Source organism: Tigriopus californicus, chromosome 10 (genome assembly GCF_007210705.1).
Source record: "Tigriopus californicus strain San Diego chromosome 10, Tcal_SD_v2.1, whole genome shotgun sequence".
Classification (NCBI taxonomy): Eukaryota; Metazoa; Arthropoda; class Copepoda; order Harpacticoida; family Harpacticidae; genus Tigriopus; species Tigriopus californicus.
In genome coordinates this window covers 3,801,985-3,817,121 of record NC_081449.1, presented here as the reverse complement: position 1 = coordinate 3,817,121, position 15,137 = coordinate 3,801,985, and the positions used below count along the sequence as shown (strand labels likewise).

At 42.0% G+C, this 15,137-nt stretch overlaps 3 protein-coding genes and 1 long non-coding RNA gene across 5 annotated transcripts; 3 read left to right on the top strand and 1 right to left on the bottom strand.

Annotated features, from left to right (window-relative positions):
* Window positions 1-1,923: 1,923 nt before the first annotated feature.
* Window positions 1,924-3,391, top strand: LOC131888122 (uncharacterized). The gene is made up of 2 exons (XM_059236908.1): window positions 1,924-2,572; window positions 2,740-3,391. The coding sequence occupies exons 1-2, from the start codon at window positions 2,382-2,384 to the stop codon at window positions 3,293-3,295; spliced, it is 747 nt and encodes a 248-aa protein (XP_059092891.1). The 5' UTR covers window positions 1,924-2,381; the 3' UTR covers window positions 3,296-3,391.
* Window positions 3,392-7,475: 4,084 nt separating this feature from the next.
* Window positions 7,476-9,464, top strand: LOC131888117 (juvenile hormone esterase-like; the record flags this gene model as incomplete). Of its 2 annotated transcripts, none has more annotated exon segments than XM_059236901.1 (6): window positions 7,476-7,916; window positions 8,235-8,437; window positions 8,502-8,703; window positions 8,771-8,966; window positions 9,042-9,196; window positions 9,260-9,464. In XM_059236901.1, coding segments are annotated over 6 exon segments (1,169 nt in total), but the record flags the coding sequence as incomplete, so codon positions are not given.
* A 1,697-nt stretch (window positions 9,465-11,161) lies between these two features.
* On the top strand, window positions 11,162-11,497 carry LOC131889285 (small nuclear ribonucleoprotein-associated protein B-like). The gene has a single exon (XM_059238365.1). It carries the CDS (start codon window positions 11,162-11,164, stop codon window positions 11,495-11,497), a length of 336 nt encoding a protein of 111 aa, XP_059094348.1.
* A 2,661-nt stretch (window positions 11,498-14,158) lies between these two features.
* On the bottom strand, window positions 14,159-15,123 carry LOC131888126 (uncharacterized). The gene is made up of 3 exons (XR_009374078.1): window positions 14,827-15,123; window positions 14,563-14,753; window positions 14,159-14,482 (listed from the first exon to the last, which is right to left on the bottom strand). It is a non-coding gene; the product is annotated as an uncharacterized LOC131888126 (long non-coding RNA).
* Between the last annotated feature and the right edge of the window lie 14 nt (window positions 15,124-15,137).

Here is a 15,137-nt window from a genome sequence, read left to right as displayed (position 1 = left end):
CTCGCGCTGCATTGCTTCAAGAAAAGCTAATTTTTTGCCCTGTTCAATGAATTCTGCTTTCGGTGTATCCAAATTTCCTATGAGTTGGGTTTTTGAACGAAGTTCTTCTTTGAATGTATAATATGTTTCTAATAATTTTAGCACTTTACTAAATTCTTCTTTTGTTATATGCTGGTCATTGAGATATTTTTGTATTAATTCACTATACATTGTTGCTGCTAATTGGACCAGTTTTGAATGTTTTTTTCATTTTCTTCAGAGCTTTTTGATCAAAAATACCCATAAATATACTAATGCAACCACTTGCCACACTGACAAAACCTAATGGAATAACTACAACCGCATCAAATCCAGTTACTAAGCCCCTGCAATGCAGGTTGCAGATATAACTGATGATGAATTACATGCGAGTTGAGTTGAGTATAAGGTTTAATGAAGTATTTTGTATTTTTTTATAAAAAGATTCATTATTTTTCTTTTCCTGATTAAGTTCATTTAGAAGGTCATTTGGTCGATTAAGGCGATGTACTAAATCAATACTTTCAGCTGAGCTGTCCAGTTGTTTATTTTTCTCTAACAAAATGGGATAAACTGAAGCTGTTGCTTTCAACATTTGTAGTTACTCTTTTTCAAGTGTCATTTTATGTTTTTAACGATTATATTTAACTTATTTTGAGAAAAAAATATCTTTGCTCCCGTCGCTGCGGTGCTTATGTACTAAAACAATTAAATACAATCAAAAACAACTTAAGTACAAATACATTCAACTTGCATACATTAAGATTCATTTGATATACAAATTTGATTCACATATAGTCATTTAGATACAATTTATTTGCATAGTTTTACATTTTATAACAATTTTCTTCAGGTAAATAAAATGCTAGCCAGAAATCGCGAAATCAAGCATCAAAAAAGACGAGATTTCATTATTAGTGAACTAAACAATGGAATAAAAGTCTCCGAAATTGCAAAAAATTAAATCTTTGTAATGTAACTATTTATCGTGAAATCAAAGAAATTGAATTAGAACTAACACACAAAGACAATGAAAAAGAAGCCAGAAATATTATTCTTAAGATACAAAATAGAAAAAATGACGCAAAAAAACGCAAGATGAATTAATTGAATTCGCTCAAGTAGTTTACCAAGAAATGTTGGAAAGAACCCAAGAAGCTGAGAAATATCGGATTATATCTGATGGATTAGAAGATAAACTAAAAGATTTTATTCGAAATAACGATAAGTCCTCAGAAAGCCTTGAAATTTTTTCTCTTAAAAACGAAAAGATGTTGAAACAAGGCGAGTTAGTGGTAAAACTGAGGGTTAAAAAGAGTTAGATGACGTTTTTTAGAAACTATTATTAAAGTAAAATGAAATATATTGGACTAGTAGTCATTGTCATTCGAGACTGTATACTAAAAGAGACCGGAGACGAAGTAGACGATGGGCAGAAAAGTAAGGGAGAGAGCAATCTGGCAAGAGGACAAGAATACTGGTTCTGTATGGAAGTTGTCAAAACTAATGTGTAGCTTTAATCAGGGTACAAATTTGATCAAATGCTAAAGATTTAATTGTTAAGGCATGCTCTCAATGTATTTGAACATGTTTTGTGAGTAATTCATATATTCAGGTATGATTTATTTCAGCCAGTTCTAGGCCCAAAATTAAAATATTTTTTTTATCAAATCAGGGTCTTCTAAAACTCATTTGAGTGATTTGTTTGAATCTGTTTCTAACTATCAAATTCAAGTATAGTATTCATTATTTTTAAAGAATATTACAACAAACAATAGCAAAGTTACCTAGAGGCTCATAATACCACTAACTCTTGAAGGAGCAAAAATCAAAGAGTCAGTTTTGACCTATGTAGATTATGTAAAAAAAAACCTGTATTCTTCTTTTAGCCAGATGATGACATCCATATTTGCATGGCAAGTGCCTACCGCCAGTCACAGAACAGCCCAAGTTAGACTCTGCCAGTTCAGGCACCTTGCAGTCTCCAGTCTGTCTTAAATATCTTGTTATACCGTCTGTAATTATAATGTATAGAGATCCTTCAGCGTACATCTCCACAACACTATCTGAACTTTGCGCCAATATTCAAGACCCTAGTGATTGGCCAAAAGGGTAAGCATAACAACAAAAATGACGTCACGCTACCTGCTATTGGCTCTCGGCAAACCGGCGCGTTACTTGATTGGTCGAGAAGATCACGTCACCTGTTTCAAAGTCTGACTTGAAAACACAACAGAGTGGTTTTGTGGTGCCGACTAGAGTTCGGACTTGTACGTGCTCGCCTCAGCCCACGCCCTAGTCCGGACAACAGCGCTTCCCCCATTTTCAATAAACATTTTTACAACTCGGTTCACGTCGCGACCATGCTGGAAGCCAAACAAAAGCGGAAACGTGTGGTCCTCAAATCCGACATCTGCAACATGTCTACTGCGTACAAGGTCTTCCTTCACGAGGAGGGCGAAGAGGTCGACGAAATCCGGAGGTTCGTCATCCATGATGACGCCTGCACATCCTTTGTCTGTGTCCAGAAGAAGCTGGAGGACATGTATCCAAAGTAAGGAGCCAAATTAATCATTGTGGGTTTCTCTCTTTTGTTGGGCTGCTTTTAAAGTGAGGTTAGGTTCGGCTAGACCCTTAGTCCCTTAATAACTCTTGGAACGTAATGAAACTTGAGTTATGCGTCTTCATTAACTACATGAACATGGTTTCTACTCATTCCAGGCTCAAGGACAAAACGTTTGTCGTCACCTGGAAGGATGACGCGAACGACATGGTGACCATCGCCAATGACGAGGACCTCATTCTGGCTCTCACTGAGATGTCCGGCCCGCCCTACAACATCTACGTCAGGAAAGGTGTTGTCAAGCCAAAAGTGCCAAGTAGACGACGAACTGTCCCGGAATGGGAGAACATCATCAAGGAGCAAGTTCAGAAAGCAGTGGATCAAAAGGACATTCTGCTCGAACAAGTCATCCAGGAGCGAGATGCTCTCCGTCGAGATCTTGATCGTGCTGGTCAGACAATTGACAGACAACAGACATTCATTGAAAATATTGTCGGTTCCCAACAAAAATCACGTCCTCTGAATAGCCTAGGTATCCAATCCGATGACTTGAACAACGCCCTTTCCATATTGGGCGCACCTGTTCCAGGAACTACTTTCCAAACCGATAAAGGAGGTTTGGAGCACAACAAAAGCGTTCAGCTCCAACGTTTCTTAATTTCAAACATTGACCTAATTTTGCAAAGACGACAGCGAGCAAAATTTGCTCATTGAATAAGTTTGACGACGAAATATACGAGTACCTTGTCTCGACGATCTATGTCCTTTGTTTGTTTACAAGGTGAAAATAAAATTGCACATTACCAATTACTTTTCACATTTTTTTTCATTACACATTATTGATTCAAATACTCGTAATTGTGGTGAAGATTTCTCCTCGCCGTTTGTTCGTTGTTTTAGGACCTTTGACACATTCGAGAACTTAAAATTCACCAAGTATAATTCGGATTCTAGGTAGCCACCAGCACACACACTACTTCATCGCTCTTCCCACATCGGGTCGCCTATCCGTGCTATTGAAAGGGACGAAAAATTCCCGTTCCATCCCACATGCCCAAAAAGCCAGAAAATGGTATTAGCTAAGCTGAGCGAGCAATCAAATATCGTATCGAGGTGAATCAGCATATGGTTCACCATGGAATTCTCGAAATCGTTGGCGACCGTCTGTCAACGGAAATGTTAATTCTGGTGTTCCCATGAAGTGGAAGGGAACCTGTCCGATTTGGAGATCAAGGCTTCAACGATTCGACGGCGAGAAGAGAGCTGGACACGGCCTTCGAGGCAAGGATCATCAAGTGAGGGTGGGTTGGTGTTGGAAATGGAATCTGTACTTAATGAAAAGGTTGAGTAGAGTTCCGTGTAGATTGTTCCGTCATGTGACAACTCTCCGATGTGCTCTCTGCTCTTGGTTGGTGTACATTGAACAACTATAAATGGCCGATTTTTACGAATGAAGTTACAGTAGAAATACACTCGTCTTCGCCTCAACTTGAATTACAACACAATCAACAGACAATCGTTTAAACTTTTGCCTTCGAACTTAGTAGCAGAGTCGAAAACAATTCTAATATTAGAATCACACTTTTTCCACAGGCCGTGATGTGGGAGAAATTATTGCCTTGGATGGGCGAGTTCATCTGGAACGTCGATCTTGTTAGCGTAACCTTCTCCAAGATATTTATCCATGGCTTTGGTGTAAGCGGCTTGAAATGTCGGATCCCGTTGGAATCTCCGCTCGAGGGCCTCGAACCTTTTCAAAGCCAATGATTATTAGTAGGTTTCTCCATTCCGGGTATCCAAGGCAGGGCGACTTCATAACCAGGACGAACCTGATGCTTCCTGATATTTTCTTTAATCATTTTCAGGGCATCTGTGTCTTGAAGACTAATACTCTTCTCCCCCGAATTCACGTGTTCAGATCCATAAGATTCAGTGGCGAAGAAATCTGACAGAATCGAGTCTTCCCTCATTGCACTGGAAAAAAATGACGTGGAACTTCGGAGAATCTGTTTCATGAATGCGTCCTCTGGCAACCCATCCAAGTGGTGTCCGGAACGCGTAAGGTTCTTGATTCGTTCCGAAACGCCATTCTAGTGGCATAATCAAAGCTACAGAGTCCAAAGCTAATAGGATTTCAACTTTCCCTCCATGTGGAGGGAAAGAAATATCTTCGAGATGTTTCCAACGATTTTGGATTGATTGCCACGAAAGACCATGTAAATTCTTACAAACCTCTGGCAGAGATTTGACAATCAAATGATGGATTGGTTCCAGACCTGTCGCTCGAACTAGTATATCGGTTGCAACACAATTAATTCCGAGACTCCCAGTAGCGTTGTGCACTTCAAGTCTCTGGAACGGTTTATCCATAGATCCAATCCTCTTCAACAAGGACTCACTGGCGAAAGAGGTGTCAGATCCCTCATCGATCAGAGCATAGGTAATCGCATCTCCTTTTGGGCCGCGACAACAGATGGGGATAATGCCCAAAACATAATTGGATCGACCATTGGTATTTTGTACCACGGCCTCAGGAGCATTTGTTGAAATGATTTTTTCCTTTTCCGATCCACCTCCGTCAGGTTTTGAGGTATTCGGACCATGAAGAAGTGGGTGGTGAATGTAACGGCAGTTTGGTTCTCCACATCTTACTCTGGATCGACAATCAGGACGAGCATGGCCTTTGCCGAGACACCTAAAGCAAAGAAACTTGTCTCGAACAAATCTCATTCGTTCCAAAACAGAAAGCCCTTTAAATTGGGAACATAATGTGATGGCATGACCTTGAGAGCAAAAAAAACCACTTTCTTGAGGGTTGAGCATCAGTTATCATTATTATGTGATGACAAGAATGCTAGTTTCTTCGATTGATTCGACTTCGATCCTTTCTCTTGAAGAGCCATTTCATGACGACTATCCCTGTGCACAATTCGAAGAAGCTTTCAAAGAATTCTGCTTCTTTCTCATGGATCGATAAGGTTCTAGAGAAATCATACCACGAGTTGAAATTATCTTTATCCAACTTGCCCTCCAACACTCGAACGATGTATGCCAGAGACCCATCACCCTTGGGACGATGTTTTCTGATGGTGAAAAGATGTCCTTGAACCTTTGCCGCAAATTCAGCGAGGCTATCTGGATCTCTTGGTTTGACGTTTGGCAATTTCTCCAAGGTACGTTGATGAGCGTCTACGACCAAGTCTCGATCTCCATAGACCTGACGAAGAGTCTTGAGGGCAGTGATGTAATCTTTATCTGAATTTTCACACCCAGCAATAAAGGAACGCGGTCATTCTCCCAACGAAGCTTTCAGAAGGCCCATCTTCTCCGGTGTACTTTTGGAAGTATTGTGTACCAAGGCTTGAAACGTGTTACTCCACTCAGTAAATTGGAGAATATCTCCGTTGAAGTGAATCATCTTTACGTCGGATGAACATCCTTCTCCTCCAGATCGACCAAACCCTACTGATGGATTGACCATCCAGTCTTGATTGTCGTGGTCATTCGGCTGATCCACGCGATTGGCATGGTTTTGATAAGGTTGAAGGAACTGCACCTCGGAGCTGATCGGACGCACATTGGAACTGAACATATTCTGATTTATCCATTCAATTACTTCTGAGAAGCCTTAAGATATGTTTTCGCCCATGAAATCTGCAGCTCGACTCCCCAATTCAACGCGTTCCAACTGAACTTGAGACATTTGTTCCTCGTTTCCTGCTTGTTCAAGATTCGCTTTCGCGATTTCGACTGCCTGTGTAGCTTCGATTTTCGTCTCGCGCAGCCGGCGACGTTGATCTTCCCGATATTGCTGAAGATTACGCTCATTACTTCCAAATATGGTACTAGGCTCAGCGGTTCTGGCCTTAATATGTTCTTGGACGAAAGCGACAGATTTGACGACCCGATTGGTCTCGTCCTCTAACTTTCGTTCCATTGCATCACGTTCATCCTCCTCGGTCACATGAATGAGAAATTTGTGGATTAACGAAGATAACTCCCCCAGTGTCTTGTTTAATCGTTCAGCGAGAGCTCTCAAGCCAGTTCGAGACAGGGGCGGAACAACGGTTAGATCTTTTTCAAGACTTGCGATCTGTCTCGTAATAGAACGCCTTTTTCCCGGCAATGTCCAATTTGCATCCTTTTGGATCAAAAAACGAATGTAATCGCGCGGTTGCCATTTTCTTTGCCTCACCCACGAATCCACGTATGGTGTTTTTGGTTGTCGTGACACTACATGTTCCGGTTGAAAAAACGGACTGCCCTCGAAGATGAAAGATCCGGCTCGAAGGACTATAAAATGTTTTGGAGATTTCTCCTCACCGTTTGTTCGTTGTTTTAAGACCTTTGATACATTCGAGGACTTAAAATTCACCAACTATAATTCGCATTTTAGGTAGCCACCAGCACACACACTACTTCATGGCTCTTCCCATATCGGGTCGTCTATGCGTGCTATTGAAAGCGACGAAAAAACCCGTTCCATCACACATGCCCAAAAAGCCAGAAAATAATATTAGGCTGAGCGAGCAATCAAATATCGTAGAAATGTAATAAGATGGGAAATATCGTCGGAACAGTAATTTTAATGATAATGGCTTGAAAATGAGATGGAAAATAGAAAAAAGTGAGATTTCAACAGGGGAATCCCTTGTGAAAGATTGAAATGCTCTGGAACGCATATATCAGTACTACTTATGGTTGATAACAAGCCTACCAAACTAAATTAGATTGAACCCACGCCCGGCTTTGCGCCTGCCAAAGCAAATCAGAAACAGGATTCCAAGGTACAACACTCCTTGCTTGGTTTATCGTCGAGCGAAGTGAGCGCACAGATTGCCTGCCATCTTAACTGAAGGACTAAAGTCTCGACTGCAAAATTGAAGCTGTTGCATTCATTCCTAATCTCTGTCAAGTACACATGACTTGAGTCGCGGATCGCACGGAGTCATCCCCCCAACTCCTTCCCTCGGAACAAACAAACAGTTCTGACTTGGATTTGTTAAGTCGCGTTGCATGCCATGAAGTTTACCATGACCTGATACAGGTCAGAAAGGCTTTTGATCCGTTGATAAGTGTGCATTGTTGATTCGTGTTCGTGGCCCTTCAACCGATTATCCGTTCAAGATGGGGCTGTTCTTCTTTTTTGAGAACAATAACCTCAACTATTTCATGTACTTCACGGCGCTCTCTGCGGTGTTGATGCTAGGACCGGAGTTCTTCGTGCCCAGATGGGGTCCCTCTTCGGGGGTACCCATTGTTAATGCACCCTGTGGACGAATGGTGGGTACCAAGATGCACAGTCGAGATGGTCGGGAGATCTTTGCTTATCGGGGTAAATGAACATTTATTCAGTTTGGTGTAGTCCACACCTCCACACCTGCCAGCTCAAAAGGAAAACGGGTTCGGATTGGGGATAGAGTTAAAAGAAATATGATCCAAAATTGAGTCATTCCACATTTGGTTCAAATAACTACCAAAGTGCTGATGCCATGTGTCAATATTAAAATGTCAAGAGATAATACGTACTCAAAACTGATGATGATATTGCACCACCGCTTTTGGGAAGGGATAACCGAAACCAAATTCAGATAAAAGTCCGTTGAAGAAAAAATGGGGTAAGGTACTAAATAAATGTTATTACTCTATACAGGAATTCCATATGCCAAGCCTCCCGTGGGAAGCCTTAGATTTGCTCGCCCGGAACCTTTGGACCAGCCATTCTCAGAAGACTTCCAAGCCACGAAAAATGCCAAACATTGCCCGGCCCCATTTACCATGGCAGGGTATTCAACATTTCTGGGTTCAGAGGACTGCTTGAAGCTCAACGTCTACTTCCCAAATATTGAGCTAACCGTAAAGAAATCGAACAAGGCATGACAATTATCATTCATAGGACGATCATACATGCATCTTCCAGAAAAGGTTGCCCGTGATGTTTTGGATCCATGGCGGAGGGTTTGTCAACGGGGATGCGACGGATTTCTTGTACGGTCCTGGACATCTCTTGGACCGGGATGTGATCCTCGTGACAGTGGCTTATCGTTTAGGTCCTTTGGGATTTCTCAATTTGGGCAATGAAGAAATCCCTGGCAATCAGGGGATATGGGATCAGCGTTTAGGTAGTGAACGACCACTCTGTCCCAAGTAAAGAAATTTCTATCAATTAAGTCATGATTCTTGTCTCAGCCTTGAAATGGGTTCAGGAGAACATTGCTGCTTTCGGAGGAGATCGGGATCAAGTCACCATTTTTGGCGAGAGTGCGGGCTCCATGTCCGTGATGTATCATATGGCTACTCCAGGGAGCGATGGGCTATTCAGTGCAGCCATCGCTCAAAGTGGATCCATCACGGGTGCTGCCTTCCTTAATTTTGACAAGACCAGGTAATGGCTTATTATTACCCCATTGCCAATGCATGTCTCTTTTAGAGTTAGCTCTCATTTCAATCCTGTCCACAGATCATTGACGCATTATCATCAACAATACACACAGGGCGTTGGATGTCCGGAATCATTGGGAGCCAAAGAACAACGAAAATGCCTCGAATCTTTGGACTTGGCTACGTTGATGGATAAACTTAATATGTTCGAAGAATGCAGCTTCATGGAACCAAGTAGGATGACGGTGCCCTAATGGATCTTCTTCTAGATATGTTTTTTATACTCTTTACTTTTAGTCCTTGGCTCCAAAATTGTATTTCCCGCTGCTTGGAAACCGGCTTTTGACGGGAACTACTTGAGGGATCCATTGTTTCCAGAGGATCCAACGAAAGTGATTGAAAGTGGAAGAACCCTCCCTGTTCCATTAATGATCGGGTTCAATCGAGATGAAGGTCTTTTGACTTTGGCATTCATGCTCAAAAACCGAACTCATTTCCAAAGGTTAAAAGTTGGATTATTTCTAGTGTAGTTTTTTTTCCATTACAGCGTTTCATGATATTGTTGCAAAATTCAGCAACTATCTACAATCATTTGTAGGCTTAGTGAATCTTCTTAAATTATACCTGAAGCATAATTCCTTTCAATTACTTAAATAATTTTTGCCACAATTTGCCCTATATGTTGTGCATTTAACTTATCTATTGATTCCATTGAGTACATCGTGATAAACACCCATCTCATTGTTCATATAATATATGTTATATGTTAATATATGATTATGACATGTTAACTAGAACCATGATGAGGCACTCAACTAGTCCTGAAATATTAGGACCTAGGTTTTCGGAAACGTGAGGTTCAAACGTTATAACTTTTTTACGAGGTTTGGTTGTGTTATGATAGCCAAAGTAACGCCAACGCTCTGCTTTTCGCCTCACAATAACCCCATCAGGTGACCATGGAGTTCACCCTGTTTTCAACTGCAACCTTAGTTTGTGTTTGCTTTCTGAAAAACGACGGTTCACGCTTTTAGTGGATCCCATCGTCAAAGGCCAAACCTTTTCCCTACGATTTAATAGCCGTCCGTGTCGGCTTAAGTAAGTATCTGGGTTCATTCTAGTATGAATTGCCATGCATTTGGGGGTTGGGGCTCGTTGGGCCAGGTCTATCCTTATTCAAAATCACGAGGGACCAAGCGGCTTTTCCGTCCAACGTTGGGCCACTCAAATAGTTGGTGAAACAGTGACGCTTAAGCGCTTGGTTCGGGATTCTTCTTTTGGATTCTCTTTGATTTTGGATGCCATGAAGTACTAGCTGTGACAAATTCAAAGAAGGTGCCAAATATATGGCGGGTAGGGTCGAGTCAAGGAAGTTTTTGGGATGGTGGGTGGGGTCCAAGAGGTTGAGCCTCGCCCGACTAACGAAACCAGCCATCACATTGGCTGTGCAAATGTTTCCAATTGGGTAGTGTTCTGTCTGTCTTAGACTGGCTCTGTGGATGTGAAGGGTGCTTTAAAGTCTCCTTTCGAGAAAGGTGAGTGAAGAGAATCGAGTCGTGGACCTTTCTCGTCTAGGAAACTGCGCCAAGTCCGCTCTCTCACTCTCTCAGGACCGGTACCGGGGTTTGAACCCACGTCGCTGGGGAGAAGATGATTGCGTGTTCGGGCTGCCTCTTGGACCGCTTCTGTTCAAATATGAAATGTTGTACCGAGCAGAATGGGTCTCGTCTTGGCGGGAAATGTACCGAACCAAAAATGGGCCCAACCCATTTTGGATTATTATCCAACTTCAGTGATGATTAAGAGATTTCTACAAGCAGAATATTAGAAGGCTAAACAGGGCTATTCAGCTACTGAGGGACCATTCGATGGGTCATTTTTGATATCATCAAACCCCTTTCTTTTGCCTGTCATTTGACTATGTTTCCATCGTTCCATTATTCTAGCTCTCCTCTCCGTTCAATATGTGGTCCGTCGCAATAACAAGATGTCCGCTACATCAACTACCGCATGCGAGTGATTCTTCAAGATTCGCGTACCTTCATCGGCACCTTCAAACCTTTGACAAGCACATGAACCTCATCTTGGGCGATTGCGAGGAGTTCCGCAAGCTCAAAATCCAAATCTGCCAAGTCTGCCGAGCGAGAAGAGAAGCGTGTCCTCGGATTGGTCCTTCTCCGCGGCGAAAACATCGTGTCCATGACCGTGGAAGGACTCCACCCGCCGACGAAGGGATGCCCCGTGTGCCCATTCCGGGGGCGGGTGGACCTGGCATGGTCGGCTGCCGGTCGTGGCGTGCCCATGGGTGCGGGTGGTGCCGCTCCAGGTTTGTCAGGTCCTGTTCGAGGAGTGGGTGGACCTGCCCCCTCCATGATGGCGCCGGGCGTATGCGGTGAGTGCCCCGCCTCAGATGCGGGCCCACCCCCAGCGGGTCGTGGCGGTCCTCCTGGCGGTTTCGGCCGTGGTGGTGGTCCCCCGTCGGCTTTGGCCGTGGATTTTCGTATAATCCTCACCGATGATCTCCAACCTGTGTAGATTATGCAGTCTATTGTAAATAAAACGCTGGTTTACGGTAGAAAAACTGTTCGGAAAGCATTTATTGTATGATCGAATTGAGTCTAGTGCAAGGTTCACGTTGCTCTTCAGACCCTTATTCAAGATGCATTTCGTGGAGGATTTTCGATTCGCTCCTCCTCGTCGATCTCTAGGCCATGTGGGTCCTCCATGAATTTCAATGCCTCGTCTAACACAACTTTTCCAGCAACCTGAACGAGTTGATTGAGACGATAAGATAATTAGATATCTTTTTAAATTGATTATGATAGCGCTTACTTGTGTTATAACTAGATCTTGTAGCTTTCGAATGGCGTAGTTCTCCATGAGAGTGCCCTTCAGCATCAGCTTGTTTAGAGTGATAGATGATTTCACCACAATTATTGGTCAGGAGGGGCTTCCTTCTTCAGGCTTGAGCGGGCGGAGTATCGTTTCTTCAAGATTTGCAACATGTTCTCGTCGGGCTACAAGTTAAACGCACCACGTCATCAAAGAGAATCTAAATTTTGAAGCCCGTTTATGCAGGGTTGGTTCAGATCCATCGGTTGAATTTTACCATGTAAAGGCGTTTGTTAGAATAAGTGGTTTTTTACCATTTCAAAATCGAATAAAAAAAACACACATTGAATTCTGTTTTGGGGCAGCAAGTCCCATCAAATGAACATGAGAGTACCAAAAAGAAAACCATTTCCAAATTCAATGGAATTTTGAAATTGGTTTTGGTTAGAGAAAGATGTCAGGCCTGTTTGAAAAGTGAGAAGAACTTAATAAATATAGCTTTGCAAAAAGACTTAGATGACAAGCTCAGTTTATTAGTTGCGCCTAACACTAAAAGAATTGACCCTTTATCTATCTTAAAGCCAAAAAGCTATTTTCTTGTTCAATACATAACTGCAGAAAAAGTTGCAGGAGATCTAGTGTCTTTAACGACAAAGAAAAAAGGGACAGCTTTGGTTCTTTTGCAAAAAGGCCCCAGATGGGATTTTCTCTCAACCCACACTACTTACTTTTATTTGATGCTTGGAATTTTACTGAAAAACTAGTTGGGAATAGAGACCCAAGGAAAGTTTATCACTTGCGTTGTTCAAGACGAAAAAATGCATATTCCTTCACCTATTTTGAGGAATTCAATATATCACTTTTTTACATTTGAATGGTTTACATTCTTACGTTTTTCACTCAAAAAGAAGTATTTTTTTGCTAATTCCAAAGCTGTTTTTTTAATGCAAAATGATTCACCTCAATTTGAATCACTATTATTATGCACTTCAAGCACTCTTACGGTTCATTTCTGTATGTCTCATGTAATTGGTCCACATCCTCCTTCTCCATTTTCCGAGCTGTATCCCATAAGGTCTCCCACACAATCTTCTCTGTGAGGTGAAACCTCATCTGTAATGACCTGACTTTCAAGCCATCCATTGATCTTGGCTTCTTCTTGATTGGACGATTCGGTTTCCTTCAAAGATTAAGGGTCATTTCTTGGATCCTCCCAAAACTCCCATCCCTGCTCTCACTTACTGTCATAATCGACGCACACATCCGGAAATCTCCAGGAAAAGAGCGTCCTTAACGAACTCGTCAATGAGTTTCGTCTGAAATCGAGTGTTGTTCTTAAAAAATCATACACGCCTTTCTCGGACGATTTGGACACGGACAACCAAGGGGTCTGTCATCCGCAAGCTTGAGCCTGAAAGAACACCAATGTCGTCAACCTTTCCAAACCCACCCCAAAACCCCTAGATGCAAGATGAGATGCCCTTACACCACATTCTGAGTGACATAATACGCCAGAGGATGTTCTGTGTCATTGTCCAATTGAGGCAGAAGTGTGTTCAGTGGCTGATTTGGAATCTCTGCACTCGGCTATGATGGATCCTCTCAATGAGGCAGAATGGCTTCCATTTCCATTGGTTTCGACATCCAAACTCGGCAGATGAGGTGGAGTCCTCTCACGGGATTTGGATCTATTCCTGACCATCTTGATGATTCTGTACTTTGGGGAACTTGCAGAAACACACGAACCGTAGGTTCGGCCTTGGATTGCCAGAAAGTTGGTCTGACGTATGATTCGTGTATCTTGCTCAATGGGTTTGTCAAACTTGTTTAGGCGAAACTCAATCCGGTAACTAGGGCGACATTCAAGAAAGCTTCGTATGCGTTCCAGGCCTCATGAAGGATTCATATCGGACTTTTAAACTTGAGACTTGGCTTTCTCAAAGAATACCTCTATCTTGAGGATATCGAGTGCAATATGAAATGCACGTACAATACATGTAGATGGACGTGAAAGTGTTAAATGTTTCAACAATGACCACGTGACTTTATAATTCAATCACGTCATCCTTGTTGGTGCTTTCAAAGATTGTTTGTTCAAGTAGTTCTTGTGGCACTATTTGAAGGCTTTGGTTTTTTTTCTTTCTAAACTTCCTTTTACCAAAGTAAGAAGGTTAAGGAACAAACCTAGAATATTTTTTTTGCCACGCAAAATTCAAGTCTTGAATGGCAAAAAAGCTTGAATTTTAGGCCAGGATGCCGACATTTGAAAATATAGCACTGCTTCTTAAAATCACCCTGATTACATGATCTTGCAGCGTTTATAAAGGCTCCTTTAATAGCATTGGTAACAAAATAAACTAATGGTGGGTAGTACTTGATGAATTCACCATTTTAACTCTCCGCTCGTCATCTCTTCCCAAAATCGCAGTCGATTGTCCAATTCGCGTTGGGTTCATGTCTGAATCCATTGCTATCAAGGTTTAGTAAATAGTTTCATTCAAATCCAATTGTTTCTGGACAGACTTCCAAGTATGGTCGAATGTCTTGCAGATTGGGTCCAATCACTTTTCCATCCTTGGAACGAGGTGTTGGATGGCGATGGATGGCAAAATTAGTCCACATGTCTACGAGCTTGCGACTGATATCCACATCTTTGGATCATCCAACGTCTCCATAGGAAGAGTTGAGCTTTAAAAGAGATACAGTAAGTAAAGTTGATTGTTCTAGAAGTCATGATCGTGAAAGAGGTTTCAAAATCATCGACTCACCTAAATAAATATGGCAAATCATCGGCGTGACAGACGCCCATTTTCTTGGATGGATTGATTCCTATCACATTTAGGAAAATCAATTTCATAACCCCGGGCAGGCTGCTCTCCAAAAAATCCTCCACAGACCTTTGACCTTGATGCGCGAAAACATAGTAGAATATTTGGCTTGCCCGTGGAGTGCAATTTGTCTAAAAGTACATTTTTTTTGCATAAAACAATTTAGTTCTTCAATCTCAAGTCCAATAGAATGAAAACGATCACCTTGAAGTAACATCCGAAGTGTGAGAAAAATGTTCCATCCGTGAAGAAATCAGTAATTTGTAGGATGTGGGACTCGAGTTCAAATCCGGATTGTTCTTTTCCGGGAAGTAAAACTGGGTTAATTGCTTGGCCAACTCGACGTCATTCTTGTTCAAGTCTTGAGCTCGTTTGCCAAACGCATTAATGATCAAACAGCTTTCCCAATCGTTTCTTTAATTGAAAAAACAATGATCAAGATTACCATTTCCATCCTGCAAATTTGCCTATTGTTAATCCAGCGTCGATTACATGAATTTTTGGAAGATGATTCG